At 38.8% G+C, this 24971-nt stretch overlaps 1 protein-coding gene and 1 pseudogene across 1 annotated transcript; both read right to left on the minus strand.

Moving 5' to 3' along the window:
- Positions 1-7417: 7417 nt before the first annotated feature.
- On the minus strand, positions 7418-8080 carry LOC138242269 (olfactory receptor 6N1-like). Its single transcript, XM_069197762.1, has one exon. It carries the CDS (start codon positions 8078-8080, stop codon positions 7418-7420), a length of 663 nt encoding a protein of 220 aa, XP_069053863.1.
- A 3515-nt stretch (positions 8081-11595) lies between these two features.
- On the minus strand, positions 11596-24389 carry LOC138242270 (olfactory receptor 6N2-like; annotated as a pseudogene).
- Positions 24390-24971: the final 582 nt, after the last annotated feature.

Genomic DNA, 24971 nt, shown 5'->3' on the forward strand with positions numbered 1-24971 from the left:
TTTCTGCAACAGCTTGTGGAGGGGTCTTGCTATTTCAGCGTAATCCTCAATGAACTGCCGGGAATAATTACATACTCCCAGAAAGCTGCGCAGTTCAGACAGGTTAGTGGGCGACTTCATATTCTGGATAGCTTGGACTCTGCTGGACTGTGGCTGTATGCTATGGGCTCCAACCAACAGTCCCACATACTCCATTTGGGTCCTACACCACTGTCCCTTAGCAAGGGACAGTTTGGCCCCTGCACAGGAGAGCTGGGTCAACACATGCCTGATCTCGGCCATGTGTTCTTCCCAGGTCTGACTCCGCATCAGAATATCGTCCACATAGACCAGGTTGCCCCTGGCGGCTGCATCACTGATGGCTTTGTGCAGAAATATGTTGAACTCCGCTGGGGAGTTGGAATACCCAAAGGGGCATTGATTCCAGGTGAACTGCCTGTTTCCAAAGGAAAAGGCCAGTTTGTACTGGTCTGTTGGTTCTACCTTAAGGGTCCAGGACCCATTGGCCACATCCACTGTGGTGAAATATTTCGCTGTTGTCACCTTGGCTAACTCCTGATCTAGGTAGATCATTGGCCATCGTGACAAAGGAACCTGTTTATTCAGCTGCCGGTAGTCAATGGTCAGACGCCACTTACCATTGGGTTTCAGCACCGGCCACAGTGGGGAGTTATAAGTGGAGTTACACTCCCTTATGATCTGACGCTCTAGAAGAGCATCCAACGTCTGCTTTATGGACTCATATGCCGTGAGGGGAATGCGATACTGCCTGACATAGGTTGGGCGGGCGCCAGGGGCTGTGGGAATGTGCACTGTGTGCAAATCCGTCACCCCGCAGTCATAGGCGTCCCGTGCAAACACTTCCTGGAAATCCTGGAAGATGTGACGCAGCTGCTGACACTGGCTTTCCGTTTCCAGGGCATCTGCCTAACCAACCTGTTCCTGTACCTGCTCTAGGAACCCCGATTTTGACGGCATGGCGGTATCCCGGGTCGCACTCTTGGCTGAGTGGTCCGTCGGAACACCTGCGTGTACTGTGTACACAACCATCTCATCCTAATCGCTAAGGTCCACTCTGCACACCTCCTGGTTGCAGAATCCCTCTATTGGCATAATTGCGATCATCCGCCTCCCTGGCCAAGTGACCAGGGAGCTGCCCCAGTACTGGGATGGCCAGTTCGAAATCATAGAAACTATTGTCAATTACCAGTCCCATGTCACTGCGAGCAGGGATTTTGACATCTTGTTTTGCTATGTTCTGCACCAACAGGCAGGTGGCTCGGCCATTCCGTTCCAGTCTGGGGGTACCACAGTTTGCTAGGTTCAGTCTGATAAACTGAGCTGATGGTTGGAAGAAAACCATATCAGCGTCCATTCTCTGTCCCTTCTTTAGGACAAGGCGTACCGGAAACCCTGCTGTTGATGCAGGAACGATCAGGTCCGATTCGTTTACTACCTGGCAGGCCTGAGGAATCGTCTGACCTGACCGAATGTTCTCGGGGTCGCCGCTTAGAGAGTGGGCATCTGGGTTTACCCGTGTCCACAGCACACTGTTTACTGTGTCCAGCTGGGCGCCCAGTCGAACCAACAGGTCTGCACCAATACAGACCGAATGGGTCAGCTGAGGTGCTACCTGGAAGTAGTGAGCAAACTTCCTTTTTCCGATGGAGATGGAAGCTACACAGCTTCCTTTGCTCCAAATGGACCTATGAGGTGGGGGTGCCCACCACAGAACCTGTGACTGCGTCACCAGGGTCACCTGATGGCTTCGCAACAGGTCCTTGAACAGACCTTCACTGATTATGGACTTCTCAGCGCTGAGGCTGAGAATTACATCATCAACCTGCACTTCTGCCACCTGGACCCCTCCCACCACCATGGGGTGGTAGTCCTGGTCCCCCTGAGGTACCAGGGCGCACAGAAAGGACTCCCATTCATTACCTGACAGGGAGATCCACTCTTCTTCAGGGATGAAAAAGGGGTGTGCTTTACCTGGCGGGTCAAGCAGCTGCTCGGAGCACTGCTCCTGTAGTTGGGAGACCGTGGGAGTGCTGGCCTGGGCAGGACTTCCCTGTAGTTTTGGAAAGAAAGAAGAGACATTTATTTCTCGTCCAGAGGAACCAGGTGGAACCTCCAACTCAGCTATAGTGTTCAGTGGGCACTGAGTGATCACAGCATAACCACTGAACCCCCCTTTTTGCTGTACAACAGGCTTTTGGGTTTTTGACCTGAGCCCACAATTTTCCACACTGGCCTGTCAAGCAGGTCTTGGCCAATGAGTAGTGGCTCTGTTTTAAACCTAGAGATGTAAACAGGATGCACCACATTCATTGGCCCGAACCTATGTGCCACCCACACTCGGTTTGTGATCCTGGCATGATCCTGGGTATAGCTGGAAATATCTGTCTTACACGGTTCTACCTTAAGTCTGATGCCTTTTCCTTTCGCTATTCGTTTGAGCTCGCTGAGTAGATCGGGTGATATCAAACTAATTTCAGCCCCAGTGTCAATCAGTGCTTCTCTATCTAAGACGTTTTCAAGAGAAACCTTGATATAAATACGCTTTGCCTTTCTGGCTGAGATTCCCTAAGAATTGTTGGAAGCCTGCCTTTTCTTTGACTTCAGGGGCGGGGTCAGCGCCCAACTCAGAGTCACAGCCTTCTTCCAGGCAGGAACCCTCCCACCCAATCAGATAGACTGAGTGAGGGGTTTGAGATGGATCTCCACCTCCTCCATGTGAGAAGGGGCGTGGTCCCCCTAAGCTCATTCACGCTTTCGGCATTCGGTACGGAAGGTTTACCCTGTCCTGATCTCTCAAGCAGGGCTTGTTCAAGCCGGGCCAGGCGGGCTGCAGTCGACTCCCTTCGTCCAGCCTTATGATAGGCTCTGCCTGAGCCCTTGCCTTCCCTGTAGCGCTCACTGCGGCTCTGACGCTTAGTGCGGTCCTGCCTGCCTATTTTGCGCCGGGGCTCATAGGGCTCAGGAACCTCAGCTCCCTCGAGCCGAGGCGAGTCGTCAACCCTGCTGGTTTTAGTGGCGAACACGGCCGTTTTAGCAGGTTTTCGCTCTGAGGAAGCAGAGACTTCAGCTCCCCAGGCTTTTGGAGCCAACCTTCTAATGTCAGCCATTTTCATCGCTTTTGCATCAGTGTGCATCACAATCATTTTCCTGACTGAGGGATGCAGATTAGCTGGTAGTTTTCCTACTTTTCCTGTTCGGACGCTTCGGGCATAAACTGCAAAGTATATCTCAGCTCATTGACGTAGGTCTCCACATTATTCCCTGACACTGACGGGTCAAACCTTTCTACATCTTTGGCTAACTGCCTCAGGGAGTGGAGGTTAATTTTTACGGTTTCTCCGCGGGCAGGGGGACGGCCGTGATCAGGAGCAGGGGGTCTCTGCCTGAATTGCATCGCCCTTGCGTCTCGCGCAGGACTCGGCGATCTCCCCCATGCCGATCCGACCACAGACCCCGGACGGGAGAAACCTCCTCCCGGCACGCTGGGTGAGCGCTCTGGGCTGCTAGGTGGGCTGGCATGCAAGTGGGATCTAGCCTGTTTTGCTTCCAGTACGAAAGCATCTAACTCCTTTTGCCTTTTCTGGCTGAGCTCATTTAAACTATCAATTTCTTTTTCTTTTTCTTTCAAGCTCGCTTCCAGGTCTCTCCTAGCTACCTCAGCCGCAGTTTCTCTAGCAGACAGGTCATCTAATTTACCTAGAACTTCCCTGAGTCTGTCTTCACTTTCCTCATTTTTCACTCTCTTTTCTCTGATTATATCCAGCAACTCAACTCGCTCCGCCTTATATCTTTCTAGCTTTCCCTGAAGCTTTTGAAACTTTGTCAGCTCGGACAAAGACAGTTCCAGCTGTTTAGCTAGATTTAAGGCGAAACTCAATAGGACCTGAACTGCGTTCACAGACCCTCCTGTGTTAAGCTGGTTCGCTACCTTAGCTACTAAATCTACTTGCAGCTTCTCAATATCATCAAAGTTCAACTTTTCGATACCGCTCTGGTAACCAGGATTATCGTCGCTAGAAATAGTACTTATAAGCGACTCCACTTCAGACATTTTAACAGCCATTGTCATTACGTCAGAGAAACTTTAAGAGTATTACTTTTTTTTCCTTTTACCAAAATACAGTATGGAATCTAAACACCCGAGCAGATGGATTTCCAATCAGCACGCGTTACACTAAACGCTAGAAAACAGGGGGATTTCTTTACGCAGTTATCAGCACACCCGGTATTCGCGTATAGAAGCCACGGTGCTGTGCTGAACTTGAACTCACAGCAATATCAGTTATTCTGTGCGATTGATTCTCATTACATTCTAAACTCGCCCACCCAGGGACGCCATTAAATGTAGTGGTTTGATGGGTTTACTGAGACAATTATTAATTGTAGCAGTAATCAAGAGGTTGTTCGTTGGGGCTTTCAGAAAATCAATCGTCAGAACAACTAACAGCGCACACACACGGGTTCAATACACGAGATACATTTATTAATATAAACTGTGCACCAAACATATACTAGTGTGCCTGGATACGAGTGGCAGACCTTACTGTGAGGGTTATCAATATACAAGGTATATAATCTCGAAGACATGCAAACACAAAGAGATACACAACAGAGAATATATGTCAATATATATCGTTCGGTTACCAAATCGCTAATCAGTGTTATTACCCACTGTTACTCTAAACTCGGAAGTAAATACATTACTCATGAATTAAATTGATAACAACTTGTGTTGAGGTACAATTGAATTCTCGAGACGCAATGTAGAACATGGGGTTTACTTCTCCACTGTGTATGGATTTGGAATTTCCCAGCACGAACACCAAACCAGCTGACAGGCTCTGTTACAGCCTCTGTTCCAGCGGTTGTCCAATGGGCGTTGTGTCGTTGTGTACCGGCCAACCAGTCAAGGTGCAGCTCGGAGTAGGACGGGCGGAGGAATCTAACTGCGGCGCGCAGGGCAGTCGTTGCTCCGAGGGTATCTACCAGCAGTCCGGCTGGCTAGTAGAAAGTCTCTATGCACAGAGTGTGACTGCGAGTCCTCACAAGTCACTCTTTTGCCTGGGAAGAAGCTGGTTTGTTCCCTGTCCAGCGCTGCTTCTGAATAAGCTATTCAGGTTGTCGACGAGGGTCCAACTGTAGGCTGCCATTGATCAAGCGGAGCATTCACGTTGGTAGAATTCTGAGTACGTATGGGATCCTCGGCCTTGCGCTTAGAACAAAGTCCAAGTCCTTTTGCAGACAACAGCAGTTGTCACGTGATTGTCTCTGAGGATGCGCGAAAATGGCCAAGGAGAGCCCAGAACTGAGCTTGCGCTCCCTTTTTGATCAAGACCCAGATGTGTGCTGATTGGTTGAGAGTTTGGCGGGCATTGGAGACCCACATGGTATTACCACGCCCTGCCAGTCCCTGATTGGTTGGTCAAGGTGAGATATAAGTCACTTACTCTCGACACTTAGGAATGCAGTCCAGATGTCCATTCGGCACTCCCTAGACTGATAGGCGCCAATGGATGACCATTGATCATGATAGCCAGGCTTAGCTAATTGCATCCCCGTCTGGGAGTTTGTTTCTTATCACAAGAAAACATCTTAAATCAGCTTGCATGAATTCTTTCTCTGTGGCTGCACCACAGAGATGGAGGGTGAGATGGGGCCTCTTTTAGGAGTATACCAACGCTTAATTCTGTCTTATTAACAAGCATTGCCGCTACATATTGTTGGTCAATATTGCGTCATTGTTGGTTGATACTGCTGTTCTAGCTTCATTTTGCCAACAATAGGCACATTGTTTTCAGGAATAAATGCACTGATCAAAAAGTTTATCCCTATTCAAGTACAGCGCACCAAAAGTGGGATCAATATTACTTTGTTTTTAAGCATTTTCCCTCAATATCACAAACATCACTGCTGTGTGGACTGGGAAAAAACCCATCTCAGGCCGACGGTCTGTAAATGGTATTTGTGATGATGTCAGAATAGAAGAATAGAATGTTTATTTATATAATTTCAAAGGTCACTAGCTCATGTTCTGTTTTTTTCTATGGGGGTATGACTCTCCTAAAATGATTTATTCAACACTGAGTTTATTTTTATTGAGATATTACACAACAGGAAATTGTTGTATATGTAAAGATGTAACAGTATGTACGTAACTGATATAATTTAATGTAATGTATAACTAATGTATACAGTAAGTAGTACAACAAAATTAAATGGGGAGTTCTCCCACATACAGTCAATTACATTTTCACAGGAAAAGTGTGAAGCTACTTTTTAGAAGTGCCTGTAAAGGTTTGGTGAAAAGTGAATCATTTAGAGCCTCTGATCTCTGTGCTTTTATATTTTCTCAGGTGTTAAATCTCAGTCTATTGAATGGAAAATAACCTTTAAAATGATTCTTTGAGGGATGAGTCATATTCTGAACCAAGTATTCTTAAGGGTTCTGTACCCATCTGTTTGAAATAATTTTCAACTTTCTTCGTTGTTGATGGATTGTAACTGTGGACCGAAGGAATTCTATTGTCAGATGTTTAACTGATGTTTGCAGAATTCTTGTCTGGGCAGGGATTTTCTGGATTTTGCAGTTAAAAATTTATTACTTACTGCTTTTTATTTTCAAAAGGCTGCACATTTGTTTACTTATGATTAGAAAATTGCTATCATCATTCTAAATACATCTATTACATCATCTACATTGTTTATACAGTATGTTAAAATATTAATTCTTACAGTTACAAGTTCTTTAAAAAATCTAAATGGACTGCAGTGAACTCCTTCTCCCCAATGTCACCAGTACATACAATTAAATAGGAAAAAGTAAAGAGGGGAAAAAAAACCACAATGTTTCAGCTGTGAAGCCTTTTTCAGGTGAGTGACACTTGTTCCTTTGCAGTCTATGCATGCTGACACAGCTAACTACCTGAACTTCTACAAATAAATAGGTCCAACTATACACTGTCATTTTCTTATCTTGGTCTCAGAGAAACTGTGAACAAGCTCCATCACATATGAATAGTGTCATACAATATATAATTTATGGAAAAATTAACTTTGTTCTTATGAGGGAGTGAGCATAGCCATTTGTAACTAAACTATTGACTTATGCTGACAGTATTCTTTACACTGTGGGGAGCGTGGAATCTAAAGTATCGCTGAGCTGCTGCCTTTATTTTTTCATTCCTTAAGCTATAAATGATGGGGTTGAGCAAAGGGGTTAGGAAATTGTACACAGACCCAATGAAAATGCGTCCTTCTGGGTGAATGTTTTCCACTCTTAAACTAATATACACCACAGCAGCAGACACATAGTAAAAAAATACCACTGTCATGTGTGAAGAACACATTGAGAAAGCCTTTTTATGGCTCTCCACAGTTTTTAGTTTCATTACTGATGTTATAATTCTGCAGTACGTCCATAAGACATAGAGGCGACATAGATTGAAAACATGGCAAGAAAAAGAGCAACATTTGCTTGAGCTGTAATGTCGCCACAGGCTAATGCCATTACAGTGGGATAATCACAAACAATATGTAGGATAAAGTTTGATTTACAGTATGGAAACATACTTGCCAATATTATTGATGGAAGAGGTGCAAGAATTCCCAGCACCCAGACTGTGACAGTCATTATGAGACAGACCTTGGTGTTGATGATGGTGTTGTAATGCAAAGGCTTTACTATTGCTGTATATCTGTCATAAGACATAGCTGCTAAAAGAAATCCTTCAGCAGCAGGCAATGTCATGAAAAAATACATCTGTGCAAAACAACCTGAGAAAGAGATGGTGTTGTCACGACACAAAAGAATTGCCAGCAACTTTGGTATGACAGTACACGTCAGCAGAATATCTAGGAGACTTAAGTTCCACAGGAAGAAATACATGGGTGTGTGGAGCCGATGATCCAGGGCGACTAACAGCACAATCAGCAGATTACCCAGGATGGTGACAAGGAAGAGGAAGAGGAAGAAGATGAAGAGCGCAGTGTAGTGCTCCTGCAGGCCAGGCAATCCCACAATGATGAATTCATAATGCAGAGTTCTATTGGAATCACTCATGGCTCAGTGTCTCAAAAGTCACACAAAACAGGAGATGTAAGTGCATATACAGTGGATTCGTTTTAGTTTGGAAAAAATCCACAGAATCTGAAAGAATAATACTGTTCAAGTTAGAACATTATTTTTTATTTAACTGAACTTAACATAATAGGGCTCTCATATGTTAAAATGTTATAATCATAGTACTGTAGTATATGTTATTACATTTAGTGGTACAGTATATGTTTTGCCCTTCCAAAAATGTATAGATAATTTGTAAAATAATGTATAAAAACGTTGTGTATAAAAACTTTAGGATCAATAATTTTCTGAAGACAAGGATGTATATTCATTGGCTTTGAAACCAAATAAATCATTTCTTTGTTTAAAGGCAACATTGAACTTTAAAGTCCACATAAATTCGTATTTGTTTAACAGTTATGCCATAAAATGAACTCTTTTTACTCTTGTGCCATGTGCTTTCAAGTTTCAAATCAATGTGTTCTGAAACACATCATTAAAAATCTACTCTAAAATATTCTTGTTTGTATTGAAAATTTTAAGAGGATAAAAGCTTGATATCCACAGATACAGTATATATCACAGTGAAAATTAGTATTAAGACAAAATACAAATTATTTTAAAGTAAAACTGAAAAAAACACAAGGTGTTCCCAAGAGACTACAGTATAAATTAAACTATCATTTATATATCCAGATGATTCGTTTAAAATTTTTGAAACAGTCCAGAGAAAGTAGATCATGAAACAGGACAACGATCCAAAATACACTAGTAAATCTCTGATTGAACGGCTGAAAAAGAAAAGAATCAGGGTTTTAGAATACCCACGTCAAAACCCAGACCTTGGCCCCTTTTGAGAAGCTTTATCAAGACCTAAAGATAGCTGTGTGCAAATGCTCTCAAACATCACAAAGCTGAAGCAGTTTTGTAAGGAGGAGACCAGAATCCCTCCCAGGTGATGTGAAAGACTGATAAATTCTAACAGGAAACATTTACTTCAAGTATTGCTGCTTAAGGGGGTACCACATATTACTGAATTACTGCACTTACTTTTTTACACAAGTCTAATTAATGATGGCTGATTTTTTGTTTAATAATGACAAAATGTGTATTTGTTACCTGTCACTTGATATTAGATTAATCTACTGTTAGGTCTAGATGAAGGTCAGATACAGGTATGTCTTAATATGTAAAACCATAGAAACTTAAAGTGGTGTATTTTTTCACATCATATACTATACTGACATTTTGTATTATTTGTATATATCACAGTATATTAAATTTATGTTAATAATAAAAGTCGAAATAACATGTAGTGTAGAGCCACTTTAGGAAACATTCCATATTGATAGTGGATTTAAAGAAGATAGTACAAAAGGTTAAATGAAGCTATCATTTCAATAATATTTAACACACCACAGATACCTCCTATCTATCTTTTTGGGGCAGTGAAAAGATACATTTGGCATGCTGAATACTACCGTGGTATTGTGTAGCTACTTCACTACAGACTTTAATTTTGACATGCATTCTGAATGGCAGCATCTGTAACAGCATCAAATCTATATGTGACAAAAATATTTTTTAAGAACAAAAAACATATGAACATTATATTTACATAATACACTGCAGTACTTTGAAAAATACTTCATTAAGAGCATGTATGCTGAGACTGAAAGCCTGAAAAAAGTCAATAACTTATGTTTATGAAAGCCAATTACTTACAAGAGTTACCTGCTATGATTCTGTCTTTTCAAGCACTACAGGGTCTGATTATCCAAAAGCACTGTGTGCCTGTAAGATGAAGGATTGAATATTCTTGAAGAAGGAGTAAATTCATAAGTAATATGACATAATCCTTATATCCTTGTACAATCTGAAGTCAAATGAGAAAGTAGTGTTCATTTCAGAACCTAGTTTCTTTGAAATTTTCAAGAGTAATGTATTTGGTACATTATATTCAATATACAAACTAGTAATAAGATACTGTACATTCCAAATCTGTTACATAGAAATTATTTGTATTAACACATACCTGTGACTTCCAGCACAAAACACAACTGCTGGGCAAGCAGCTCTCCCTCTCATTTCAGCTGCTCTGCTTTTATGGGGAGCTCTTCACAGTGACCCCAGAGGCCATGGACTGGAGTAACTCTACCTCCTATTAGTCCGGAGAGACAGAAAGGGAGCAGGCCCAAAGGGTGAACAGAAAACTGTATCACTTCATTAACATACACTGTTAAACAGCATAAAACATAGTAGAAAGAATTTAAGTCTGTGACATATTAAGACACTTTGAAACAATTCATTTAGGAAAACACAAACCTATGCATTAATACAGCTTTTATGCCTGAAGTGTAGAGAAAGCTTTAGAGCTTGGTTGTTATGATTTTAATATTGAAAACTAAATAGGAGTATGTCCAAAAAAACACCTAAGAAGATCGGCAAAAGCTAGACCAGGGTGGGTGGAATGTAAAGAGAGTGAAGTTTAAGTAGTCTCCAGATTTGATACCTCCTAACATTTGTGGTATGAGATGGTAATGTCTGTGGCATCCAGGGCTAAGAAACCACTGAATAGGCACATGCAGTATATCCAGATTGCACAAGAGGAAGTGATAGAAATCCCACAAGACAGCATCTACTATACAACCTGGTTCAAAGCATTGGTATAAATATACAGCTTGTTTTACATCATATTGCATCCAGTGGTTGCTACAGATGCTTCTAGCTTGTAACTTCCAATGACGATAATGGAGATAGAGAGTTATAGAGATAACTCTATGGATGAAAAATGTTAATTAGCTTAATTTATCAATCAATTTAAACAAAATGAAGTGTGCATTAAGATATTACTTTTGTATGTCCATCCCATTTTTAATTAAAATACAGTGATTTAAACTACTGAGAAAATGGGGAGCAATAATTCAATGGATTCATTCATAAATGGGAGAAATAACTTTAAACATAGCCTTTAAGACTTCCCTAGTTGTTTCCAGCTGTGGGAAAAATTGTCAGTCTTTCTTAAAGGAAAGATGAGTGAGAAACTTCGGTAGAAAAGGATTATCAATCAATCAAGGTCTATTTATCAATGCACAAACAGTTTAGCACACAGCGGTGTTGTCGAGGTGTCCCTCGTTAAGAGGGATAGAAGAGTAGAAGGACATACATTTTTATAGATTAGATTAGGATTACGATACCATAAATTATACAATTGCTATTTACAATACAGTACAGATTGTACAAATGTAATATAAGGATAGGAAGTATTTAGTGCAGTTTATATGTGTCCTGAGAGTGCAAAGTGACAGGAGGGTGCCAGTGCACTCTATTAGTTAAAGTGGTTGCCTATTTGCCAGCAGCCATTTGGGTAATTGCAGGTGTATGCTTTGGTTGGCTGTTTAGCAGTATTACTGACTGGGGGAAGAAGCTGTTACGAAACCTGGTGGTCTTGGTTTGTATAATTCCGTATTGTTTTCCAGATGGTACTAGAAAGAACAAGTTGTCGTTAGGGTGACTCAGGGGTCCCTGAGGATAGAACTGGCCTTTTTGAGGTGTCTAACAGAGTAGATATTCTCGATGTTCGGTAGCAAGCAGCCGGTAGTGTTTTGATCCACTTTCACCACGCTCTGGAGTACCTTGCGCACTCGGGCGGAGCAATTACCATACCAGGCAGTGATGCAGCCAGTTAGGATGCTTTCAGTAGTGCACCTGAAGGTTGTAAAGGATATGTGACGGTATGCCGAACTTCTTTAGTCTGCGGAGAAAGAATAGGTGCTGCCATGCTGTCCTGGCTACGTTGGTATGGTGGGTTCAGGTTAGATCATCTGTGTTGTCGACACCTAGGAATAGGCGGGGCAAATGATTTTTTTTTTAAAGAAATAAAAAATTAGATATAATGATGTGTTCCCGCTTAACTTAGACATTGCATGACTTTAAAACCTATCAAAACAGGTTTCGAGAGTTAATAACCAATTTTTATGCGCGAAAAACTGGTGATTTTTCTTCCTCGTGATCAGCTCAGAATCATTGTGTACGCTGTAAGGTTTTTACTTCATAATTAAATGTTTAAAATACATGAATTTCTTAAAGACAACACATGTTTTGAAGAGAAAAAATCCCATTCTTTTCTCTTCCTGTTGTGTGAAACTGATCAGCAGGTCTTTTTCCCAATCAGAGGTTCTGAAAATATTGAACTGCCCACTGCGCTCCGTCAGAGGGGGAGGTGGCACTGAGAGAGGGAGGAGGAGCTCAGTATTGCACAATGGCTGTTCTATAGCGTGGAGTGCAAATGGCACCAATTGCATCTGCATTCTTAAGTGTTTAAAATTAATTAGACAAAGCAGGAACTTGTTGTACTTTCTAATGACATTACAGGTGGAAAGATAACAGATTTTAATAGTCTTTATTTTTGTTATACATTTTAGAAACGTTTCATCTGTACAAACACCACAAAACTATTCTCAATTGTATTTCTGAAATTATGTTACACTTAGTTCACTATTTTAAATACATCTAAATAAGAAAGTTAGGTGTTAGCATAAACTATTAATAATTAATAATATTAAATTTAGCACTGTAATAAATTGTTGCACTTTTCCCTGCATTTTGTAAAAATATATTTTCATTGTTCAGATATACATTAAATCTGACAATCATAAAATAAATTAAACACAAAATTAAAGAAAAATAGGGTAAAATATAATTCAAAATATTTTGCTAACAATGTTAACAGTTAATAAAAATAAAATGTATTAACTAAGGAATAGGATGGCACAATTGTTAGTATGCTTTTTGTTTTGTTTGTTTTTCATAAATACAACAGTAGTACCGCATGTCTCAGTGGCTTTCAAAATTAAATTATGCATGCAAACCTGTGAACTACAAAGATATCTAAGATACCATCCATTTATAATGGTGGCAAAGTGGTTAGCATTGCTGTCTTCCAGTCACTCTTTGTCACTCTTCTCATTCCCTCTTTGCTAAATGGCTTTTCATACTAATCTGATTAATCTAACTGCCTATTTTCTATGCTTTCTCTATCCTGTTAGATTTACAATTATTCTGAAAATTTTCTTCTTTAAATGAGTCATTTCTAAATACTTGGTTTCACTGTTAGCATCTTGCAGCAACTCTGCGACAAAATATACACTTAGCTCAACCTGACAGTTCATCCTGCTACCAACATTGAATTAAAAATTTATATTTTTATGTCTTTATTTAGTGGTTCCATTAATGACAAAGACTAAACTTTCTTGGAAAAATGTATTTTATGTATTGCAAAAAACTGACTTGCTTAAATAAAATATATTTGCACATCCTTTCGCCTGGCAATCTACCTCAATGCCCAACTATCTGAGAAGCCCTCCATGAAACCATGTTTGCTATAAATTCATTTGGAGCTCACTGACAGAATTGCTGTTTTTTATGCATGCTAATTTTCTGATTTCTCACTCTGTTTCATGTTTAGAGATAGATAAGACTTTATTGATCCCGATGGGAAACTGATGTTCATGTACATGATTAACATGTTTGCATGTTCTTTTGTAACATATATCTTTTTGTGATTTTTTTGTATATCTAAGCAAGTGTTCCTGCATCCCTCTTCTGCACTATGTATAGTCATGGCTTTTTTTCTGTTTGCTTATTTCAAAATAACACCTGCTCCATTTCTAAAACTTTTTGCTCATGTGCATTTTTGTATTTTTTACACCTCTAGCACTTTAACGTCCTAAATTTTCATTTGCCTTAATTTGTAGACTGAATTTTTGTTTTAGCCTTAAAAAGCTTAAGTTTTCGCTATGTTTTTTTTCTTGTCCTACAACTGCTATTATTGATCACCGAATTATTGTACTTGTAATGACTTCATTCAGCCTTTCCTGAACGTCTATGACAGGCAGAGATAGTGCTGTCTCTGGTGTGATCTTTTGCAGCTGACATTTCACTGTTTTAAACGAATAAGAAATTAGATTGCTCATAAATCACTTATTGTACATAAACATAGCATAATTGCCCTCTGAAAATGCTCTTTTATTTTTGTTCGTTTTGGAGACCTTGATCTTTGATCTTGATCTCTAACTGATTTTAGATGTCAGAAAGGATTTATTTTCTTTGTGTATTTCAATGTGCACATTTCCTACATTGGCTTGTTTAACTTTATATTTAGGCTCAGATTTAAACTACAAATTGTACACTAATTACTAGCAGTAAATACTGCTGTTTTGCTCCCTCTTACCACAAAAATATATATATATTGTTGCTGGGATAAACCTTTTTTCGTATGTGTACGTATTGCGATTCGGACACAGAACGGTTAAAGATGGTGACAAGTCAGGCACCCGTGGGGGGGGTGGTGCATCTTCCCGCCTCCGTAACTAAAATGCCAAATACAGATGCAGCCATTCAAAGTGAGCAGTACAGACACGTACCGCAGGTAATTGGCTGCGGTGTCGCGTATCATGACGCCAGATGACGCGGGGTACCACGGTATGTGATTGGTTGACCGACAGGGGCACTCGTGGTCCGTTGGTCGGTCGTAGAAAGACTTACAGTAAATGTACTGTGGGGATTACTGTGCCCATTGTAGATATTGAATTTTACCACTGAAGGGAAATCTTAGCAGCTGAGCATAAAAAGAATAGGAGCATACTGTAACGCGTGTGAAGGCCATAAACGATATTAATTTTGGAACATAAACATACAGTATATAGCTGGTCTTGGTACTTTAAAGAAAAAAATACACACCAGTATTCCATTTCTCCCTAAACATTTTAAGCTTCGAAGTCTTTAACTAACGTGATACCGGAGTCAACAAGCATACTTTTAGAATTTGATTAATAGGGAATATAATATGGAATCGCGTATCTAAAGAATTTAATAACAGTATGATTATTTTCGTGTACTATGACAGGGCTGTGTAGGGCTGTTTCACCTCCCTGTTCGTGTGTGTTGTCTTGTAGCCTACTGGTCTATGTGCCTGATTAACAACTTGCAGGTTGTGTGTTCGAATCCAGCTGGTGCTGGACTTTTCTTTTAACAAACATTTCTTCGAAAAAATAGAATAGCGATATTATGGACAATCAATTGACTTTTATATTTCAAAATATCACAACATGATCGTTTCTAAGTCATTTGTGCTAACAATCAACAAACAAAAATTTCTTTGAAAAAATGAGACGTTTCCCTTGGTCAGAGATATAAATATATAATATATAAATAAATTAAATTTAACTAGCATGTGAAATAGCGTGTGAAAAAGTGGTAGTTTTAAGCTTTTCTGCCAATATAATATGGAATCGCGTTTCTAAAGAATTTAATAACGATATGATTATATACGTGTACTGCGACAGGGCTGTGTAGGGCTGTTTCTCCTCTCTCTTCTGTGACTTCCCTTGTACCCTACTGGTCTAGGTGCGTGACTAACACCTTACAGGTTGTGTGTTCGAATCCAGCTGGTGCTGGACTTTTCTTTTAACAAACATTTCTTCGAAAAAATAGAATAGCGATATTATGGACAATCAATTGACTTTTATATTTCAATATATCGCAACATGATCGATTCTAAGTCATTTTTGATAACAATGAATAGTCACCTTCTTCCCTTCTGACAACGGTCCCTGCTTCGGCTTCCTGCTTCTATTGTGTGTGTGTGCAACAGAGTCAATTTTTATAGAGAAATGGAGGCTGGACAGTATGCGTTACAATATAAACATTTATATTGATTTAAATCGTGTTCTGATTTAAATCGCAAACGCGTGTTTAATTATATGTGTTTTTTAATCATAATCAGGCTAATGCAACATAAATTGATACAGTATCTTTGTCTTCTAAGTATCTTAATAAACTTTCAGCATAGCTTTCTACCTGTTAAGATTTATATTTCTTGGGATTTTGGGATCAAAAGTGGAAGGATTAGATTGTATTATATTCCCTATTAATCAAACTCTAAGAGTATGTATCAGCTTGTCAGTCAGGTCTTTTTTCTCTATTTGAATTGTCGTTTACACCTCGCACGACTTTAAAAGCTAGCAAGACAGGTTTCGATTCACATTAGCTGGCGAGCCTTGTTAACAAAAAAAACTAATAATAATGTAACATGCCACTGTTTGTTCATGAACAAAGTTATTCTGAGATTTCCTTAGATACGCAATTAAAAAATAAATAAATAAAAATTTGAATCCCCGGCGGAACACATTCCATAAGAATCAGCGGTTTTACGGTATATATCGCCTTTAAAGGTGGCTTCTCAAAACGCTTTACAGGATAAAAGCAACCAGAACAGCAACAACAACAATATTGTATTTCATTGCACTTTGAAAACCAAGTAATAACTTAACTATACGTGCAAACGTTTCATATGTTGCTGTTGTGAATGCCTGTGTACCCATAAGTATCTTATTTGCCTTGAGTCATGGCTATCTCTCTCCCTCTCCCCCCCTCTCTCCCTCAATTCAATTCAATTCAAGGTGTTTTATTTGCATGACAGATGGGTACAATTAGTGTTGGGTATGTATATTTTGATATTTACACCCGGCACGGCACCGAGGGAGTGTCTGCATTTATAACTTAGTTTTTAAAATTAGTCAAGCAATATGAAGCATCTCCTTTTACTTTTAAGTCCCTTAAATACATTGAGCACAGCTTTCTCACCACTTAAGATTGCTTTTCGATACCATCCTTACACAAAGCAGAAACTTTCCGATGACTCACAGTACAAGTGGAAAGATTACAGATTTTAATCGTCTTTAATTTTGTTACGTTATACGTTTTAGGAATGTTTCATCTAAACAAACACCACAAAACTATTATTGATTGTATTTCTGAAAATTATGTTACACCTGCAGTAGTTCACTGTTTTAAATACATCGAATTAAGAAAGTTATGTGTAGCACATTAGATCTTTTTTTCTGAACCAGGGAAAATCTGATCATGTTTCTCTATAACAATAATAAAAAACTTTATTTTACATATCACCTTTAAAAGTGGTAGTACCTTTTTTAGTACTATATTTTTGTATTATATTCCCTATTAATCAAACTCTAAGACTATGTACTGTATCGGCTTGTCAGTCAGGTCTTTTTTCTCTATTTCAATTGTCGTTTACACATCGCACGACTTTAAAAGCTAGCAAGACAGGTTTCGATTCACATTAGCTGGCGAGCCTTGTTAACAAAAAAACTAATAATAATGTAACATGCCACTGTTTGTTCATGAACAAAGTTATACTGAGATTTCCTTAGATACGCGATTAAAAAATAAATGTTTCATATGTTGCTGTTGTGAATGCCTGTGGAGTGTATCTTATTAAGCTCTAAATTGGATTTTGAGCGCGGTTTTTGACTTTTTTTAAATTGCATTTTTGGCGCGGACAGCACATACAAGGGTTAATGAACTGTGCCAAGAAATTTAAAATAGTATTCTTTAGGTGTGAGGGTAGGAGTGGACCGCAGCAGGCATAATCAGCAAACCAGGAAAACAAAGAACAGGACAGGTGAGATGTGTATCCAGAAAGCGAGTGATCAGAAAACCGAAATGGTGTTACGCCCAGGTTTTCGACCCAATTCGACCCAATTCGACCCAAGAAAGCTGTGCTCAATGTATTTAAGGGACTTAAAAGTAAAAGGAGATGCTTCATATTGCTTGACTAATTTTAAAAACTAAGTTATAAATGCAGACGCTCCCTCGGTGCCGCGCCAGGTGTAAATATCAAAATACACATTCCCAACACTAATTGTACACATCTGTCATGCAAATAAAACACCTTGAATTGAATTGAATTGAGGGAGAGAGGGGGGGAGGGGGAGAGAGATAGCCATGACTCAAGGCAAATAAGATACTTATGGGTACACAGGCATTCACTACAGCAACATATGAAACGTTTGCACGTATAGTTAAGTTATTACTTGGTTTTCAAAGTGCAATGAAATACAATATTGTTGTTGTTGCTGTTCTGGTTGTTTTTATCCTGGAAAGCGTTTTGAGAAACCACCTTTAAAGGCGATATATACCGTAAAACCGCTGATTCTTATAGAATGTGTTCCGCCGGGGATTCAAATTTTTATTTATTTATTTTTTAATCGCGTATCTAAGGAAATCTCAGTATAACTTTGTTCATGAACAAACAGTAGCATGTTACATTATTATTAGTTTTTTTTGTTAACAAGGCTCGCCAGCTAATGTGAATCGAAACCTGTCTTGCTAGCTTTTAAAGTCGTGCGAGGTGTAAACTACAATTCAAATAGAGAAAAAAGACCTGACTGACAAGCTGATACATACTCTTAGAGTTTGATTAATAGGGAATATAATACAATCTAATCCTTCCACTTTTGATCCCAAAATCCCAAGAAATATAAATCTTAACAGGTAGAAAGCTATGCTGAAAGTTTATTAAGATACTTAGAAGACAAAGATACTGTATCAATTTATGTTGCATTAGCCTGATTATGATTAAAAAACACATATAATTAAACACGCGTTTGCGATTTAAATCAGAACACGATTTAAATCAATATAAATGTTTATATTGTAACGCATACTGTCCAGCCTCCATTTCTCTATAAAAATTGACTCTGTTGCACACACACACAATAGAAGCAGGAAGCCGAAGCAGGGACCGTTGTCAGAAGGGAAGAAGGTGACTATTCATTGTTATCAAAAATGACTTCGAATCGATCATGTTGCGATATTTTGAAATATAAAACTCAATTGATTGTCAATAATATCTCTATTCTATTTTTTCGAAGAAATGTTTGTTAAAAGAAAAATCCAGCACCAGCTGGATTTGAACACACAACCTGTGAGTTGTTAGTCAGGCACATAGACCAATAGGCTACAAGACAACTCGCTTGAACAGGGAGGCGAAACAGCCCTACATAGCCCTGTCGCAGTACACGAATATAATCATATTGTTATTAAATTCTTTAGATACGCGATTCCATAATTTATTGGCAGAAAAGTTTAAAACTACCACTTTTTCACACGCTATTTCACATGCTAGTTAAATTTAATTGATTTATATATTATATATTTATATCTCTGACCAAGGGAAACGTCTCATTTTTTCAAAGAAATTTTTGTTTGTTGATTGTTAGCACAAATGACTTAGAAACGATCATGTTGTGATATTTTGAAATATAAAAGTCAATTGATTGTCCAGAATATCGCTATTCTATTTTTTCGAAGAAATGTTTGTTAAAAGAAAAGTCCAGCACCAGCTGGATTCGAACACACAACCTGTACGTTGTTAGTCACACACCTAGACCAGTAGGCTACAAGACAACTTGCATGAAGAGGGAGGAGAAACAGCCCTACACAGCCCTATCGCAGTACACGAATATAATCATATTGTTATTAAATTCTTTAGATACGCGAATCCATATTATATTGGCAGAAAAGCTTAAAACTACCACTTTTTCACACGCTATTTCACATGGTAGTTAAATACTTCGATGCTTAAAATCGTTAGGGAGAAATGGAATACAGTGTGTATTTTTCCTTTAAAGTACCGTTTCCTGGAATCTGACTGGCTGACACCCTTCTGAAGTGGTTCCATAAAATCTGGTATACGGAAAAGAAAGCGTTGATAAATACAAGTGTCTTTTAATACACTCTTTGCTGTGCTCTTGAGGATCCTTGTGATGTTTTGAGCTCTAGTTGAATGATAAGTGTCGCATTTTAAATCATTTTCGTAGTTAGAAATTATGAAACGCCCTGTTAAAAGCAAGGAAGTTTTTATGCCCGTTGAAGTAAAACAAAATGCCTGACAAAGTATGGCTTGGACAGATTCCAAGTGCTTGTACAAATGTGCTAAAGAAATGATACTTTGAGTATACAGCTTGTCCAAAGTCATCCATTATTAATACTATTAGTAATATCTTTGGTAAAGGCTTTGATGCATAAATATTTCTGATAAAGGTAGGTTGTGTACTTTTGTCCAACTGAGCAATCTTGCTTTCATAAAATATACCAGCATTTTAATGACTGATGATTAACATGCTGTAATACACAGGTCAAAATTAAAGGCTCAAATGCTGTACATGAGAGGTTAAGCTCCCCCTGGCGGTTTTACAAGGCGATGCCGGATAGTTTCCGGCGGAGCGTCAAATGACGTGCGATTAACCACGTGACACCACGTGACACTGCGACACGCCCACCGGGGTATGCCGCGAAATACCTCACCCATTTTGAATGGCCGCATCTGTAGGAGTGGCTTAAGCGACATACACAGTAGTGTACATCTGTGGACCCGCTGAAGTGAATGGGTGCGAGGTTTGTTCCTCAATGCTCCCTGTAGTCCAGGATCAGCTCCTTAGTTTTGCTGGTATTGCTGGTGGTATTTTGCTGGTGCGCAGATTGTGATGAAGCCGATGATCGTTGTATCGTCCGCAAACTTAATGATGAAGCTTGTTTTGTTCCTGGCAAAGTAGTCGTGGGTGAATAAGGAGTAGAGGAGAGGGCTGAGCACACAAAGATTACCAAAAAGAAGTGGAATATTATACACAAATGAAATACAACAGCATAAATAAGACTTCTTATAATCTACTGGGTTGACACATTATAATTTGTTGAAGCAAAAATTATGGAAAGTTTACTCAAACTCTGTGATGTCTGATGGCATGTCCAGTAGGCTATTCAAGAAGCTTTCAATAATGACCTTAAAACACACGATCACAAAGAGTACCTCACTTATGTTTAGTTGTTTCCTTCAATTTAAAAGAACTAAAAGCAATTATGCCAGAGAATTTTAAAACTTGTGTAGCAGACAGTAAGTCTGTGAGTAAGTCAGTCTGTTTTTCCCAGTTAGCTGTCAAGAGGGATAAGGAACCCCTTGAGTCAGACAACCAGCAGCACCACTTGTTCATGGACAAAAATGTATCCTCTCTTGTGTCCATTACGTGCTACGTGCCAGAATAGTTGGATGGATGTGTGCTTATTGACAATAGTTGTAGTAACGAAGTACTCTTTAACCTTCAGAAAAAACAATGCCTTCTGTAGCTTAAACATATTTTGATACAAATGTTGTGAATGTTCATCTCATGATACCTCATATGAGATTAATTCTTCACTTTTAAACTCAGAAGAGCTATTCTCCTTAATTATTAAGGTCTGAATTTAACCCTTTTTAATCTGTCACTCAGTGTGTATTTTTTTCAGTAACAAGCTTCCTCTCCATCCCGATATTCTGCATTTTGGAACCCCATTTCAGTGTTTGAGTGTCTGGATGAGCAGAACTTCCAGCATGCATTTCACCGGCTCTTCTAAAATTGCCCAAGATATCAGTGTGTCCAAAATTATTTACTTCCTTTTTAGTCTGAATGAGTGTGTTAATATGGACATTTATTGAAAGGAGAGAACAGTTTTATTAGATCAAGAATGTACAGAACCTCCATTGCAATGTTTTATGGTTCTATATATTTTTACTGAATTCTAAAGAAATGTTAAGATATTTATCAGTGAAAAGCTCAGGGCTTTGTAAGTAGTAAACAGACCCAAAGTAGGTATGAGGAGATTGCAATAAGGCACCACAGTCAATGGAAAGGAAGAAAGGGTTAAGTGTAGGAATGTCAAGACTCAAAAAATACACAAGAAACACAGATATTAGAAGTGTTTTTATTGCTAGTATGAGCAAAGCTTACTTTAAAACCTAATTTATTCAAGATACAAATTGTGTGGATACATTTTAATTCAAGTGCAAAAAAGTTTTGGACAGGATATTAACAAAAATTACACTTAACTGTAGACAAATTCCTGTAATTACAGACCAAGACCAAAAATTGAATTTTGAGTATTTTTTGTATTGGTGTGAATGGTAGCTGTTTTTAGACTGAGTGATAAGGGTATATATTCTTGCTATAATGAAAAAGAACAAACTTTGAGATATATAAATAATCTTAAAGCTAAAACATATCAGAAAAAAATTCTGACACTAAAATGATGATAATCTGACACTCTCCAACTTAATTATTGCTGTTTCCAGTGTTAAAGTGATTAAATATTTGTACCTATTTAGGTGCTGGGTACTAAAAGTGGGATTAATATTACTAACTTTATTTTCATTTTTTTTTCCCTCTAAGTCATAGTCATCACTGCTGTGTGGAACTCTGCATAAAAACATGTCATGCCCAAGGTCTGTAAATGATATGTGTGATGACATCAGAATGGAATGCTTTCTAGGTTCAAGTGGTCACCAATACACGTTCTTTCTGTAGGAATATTTTTTTTCAGGAAGAGTGGTAAACTTTAGATGTGCCTGTAAAGTTTTGGTGAATGGTGAATGATTTAGAATCTGTGATCTCTGGGCTTGGATTTTATATTTTCGCATGAGGTAAATCTTGATCTACTAAAAAATATATAATATTATCCTTGAAGGATGAGTCATATTCTAGACTGGGTATTCTTATAGGTTCCGGACCCATCTACAGAAAGTCATTTTGTTCAGTACTTTGTTGTTGATGGTCTAGAAACTGTTTACTGAAGGGATTCTGTTGTCAGATTTCTACTGATGTTGGCAGCATTCATGTCTATGGAGATGTTTTCTGGATTTTACAGTTAAAAAGTGATTCATTTCTATTTTTTTATTTTCAAATGACTGCACTTACCTTATGATTATACATTTATTATTGGTCTAAATACATCTATTCTTGCATATTTTTATATGTTAGAAATATGAATTCTTACAGTTTGTTAAATCCAATTGGACTGCAGTGAACTGTCACCTATCATTGTGCTAAATCATTTACTGTTTCCCAGTAACCTTAAAAAAATGTAATATTAAGAACAGGATATTGTAGTATTAGTTTATATCAGTACATATCACTAAACAGGGTCCACTGTACACTGTCATTGTTTATCTTAATGTTTATATTTTAGAGATATCTGCTTGATTAAATGTCTTTATCAACATATATGTTTGGATTTTATTGTGCATCTTTATTTGGGTTTAATTGAACGTTATGCTCCATATAACTGTCGTAAAGAAAATCATCTTAATTATAATCTGTATTATAAACATCTCATACAATTCCTGAAAAAGAAACTTGAAAACATAGATAAAACAATTTTGTGAAAGACCTCCTAAGTGTCATATTATATGACCATATTTCTTGATTTATATTAGGGACTGAGGTTTGACTTTGCTGATACTGTAACCTATTGACCTACCTTATGTTGACAGTATTGTGTCTATTTGCTAAAACCTTATATGTGAGTCATAAAAAACAGATTTGAAAATATAGATAAACAATTTTGTGAACAAGCTCCATCATATAAGTATAGTGTCATACAGTATTTAATTTATGGACAAATTTAAATGAGCATAGCCATTTCCCATAATGTAAACTATCAACCTACTGTATGCTGACAGTATTTTTTACACTGTGGAGAGCCTGGAATCTAAGGTATTGATTAGTTGCTGCCTTTATTTTTTCATTCCTTAATCTATAAATGATGGGGTTGAGCAAAGGAGTTAGGAAATTGTACACAGTGCCAATAAAAATGCGTCCTTCTGGGTGGATATTTTCCACGCTCAAACCAATATACACCCCAGCAGCAGACACATAGTAAAGCAATACCACCATCACATGTGAAGAGCACATTGAGAAGGCCTTCTTACGGCTCTCCATAGTTTTCAATTTCATTACTGATGCTATAATTCTGCAGTATGTCCATAAAACATAGAGAAATGGGACATAAATTGCAAACATGGCAATTAAAAGGGTTAAATTGACTTGAGCTGTAATGTCACCGCAGGCTAATGCCATTACAGTGGAGTAATCACAGACCATGTGTAGGATAAGGTTTGATTTAAAGTACGGAAACATACTTGCCAATACTGTTGATGGAAGAGGAGCCAGAAAGCCCAGCCCCCAGACTGTGACAGTCATTATGATACAGATCTTGGTATTGATGATGGTGTTGTAATGTAAAGGCTTTACTAATGCAGCATATCGGTCATAAGCCATGGCTGCTACAAGGAATCCTTCAACAGCAGGCAATGAAATGAAAAAAATAACATCTGTACAAAACAACCTGAGAAAGAGATGGTGTTGTCATGACGCAAAAGTACTGCTAGAAGCTTTGGTATTACAGTACTGGTTAGTAGAATATCTAGAAGACTTAAGTTCCACAAGAAGAAATACATGGGTGTGTGGAGCCTGTGGTCCAGAGCAACTAACACCAAGATGAGCATATTACCCATGATGATGGCCAGGAAAAGGATCAGGAAAAAGACGAAGAGTGCAATGTAGTGCTCCTGCAGGCCTGGAAAACCCACAATGCTGAATTCATAGTGCAGAGTTCCATTGGAATCACTCATGGCTCAGTGTCTCAGAGGCACTTGTACAAAACAGGAGTCAAGGAGTGAGTGCACATACACTGGTTCTGTAATACAAACCAAGGAATCTGAAAGAATAATAAGTGGTAAGTAAAAAACAATTTACAGAGCTCAAATGTTTTTAAATGTTATAATAATGTAGTATATATACTGATGGGAAAAAAAAAACAGGCTGAAGAGTGATACATCTGTAAAGAAGACCTGATGCCACTGCTGACGAGTCCATCGCAGCCCCTGTCTGGCCCAAGCCAGTCGGGTGTGACGACTAGGAGGTGTGAGCACAGGGCCTCTGACAGGTCGTCTTGCTCTAAGGCCAGCAGCATGGAGCCTCACTGTCCTCTCACTGATGTGGGCATTGTGTGTGCTGGCAATTTCAGCAGCAGTACAGGTGGCAGATCTGTACTGATCTCTCAGATTGACGAGTCTGATGTGTCTGTCCTGCTCTGGTGTAATCATGGACGGTCATCTGTCCTACTGATCTGCTGAAACCTTCTCTGCAGTCGGGACACAGTGGAGCAGCTTACTCCATAGTGTCTGGCAACGCTGGCACATGATATGTCTGCC

This window comes from Lepisosteus oculatus, chromosome 13 (assembly GCF_040954835.1).
Source record: "Lepisosteus oculatus isolate fLepOcu1 chromosome 13, fLepOcu1.hap2, whole genome shotgun sequence".
Taxonomy (NCBI): domain Eukaryota; kingdom Metazoa; phylum Chordata; class Actinopteri; order Semionotiformes; family Lepisosteidae; genus Lepisosteus; species Lepisosteus oculatus.

What these genes read in the sequence shown, in the direction of transcription:
- LOC138242269 (XM_069197762.1), bottom strand. Translation starts at nt 8,080, where the DNA reads ATGAGTGATTCCAATAGAACTCTGCATTATGAATTCATCATTGTGGGA.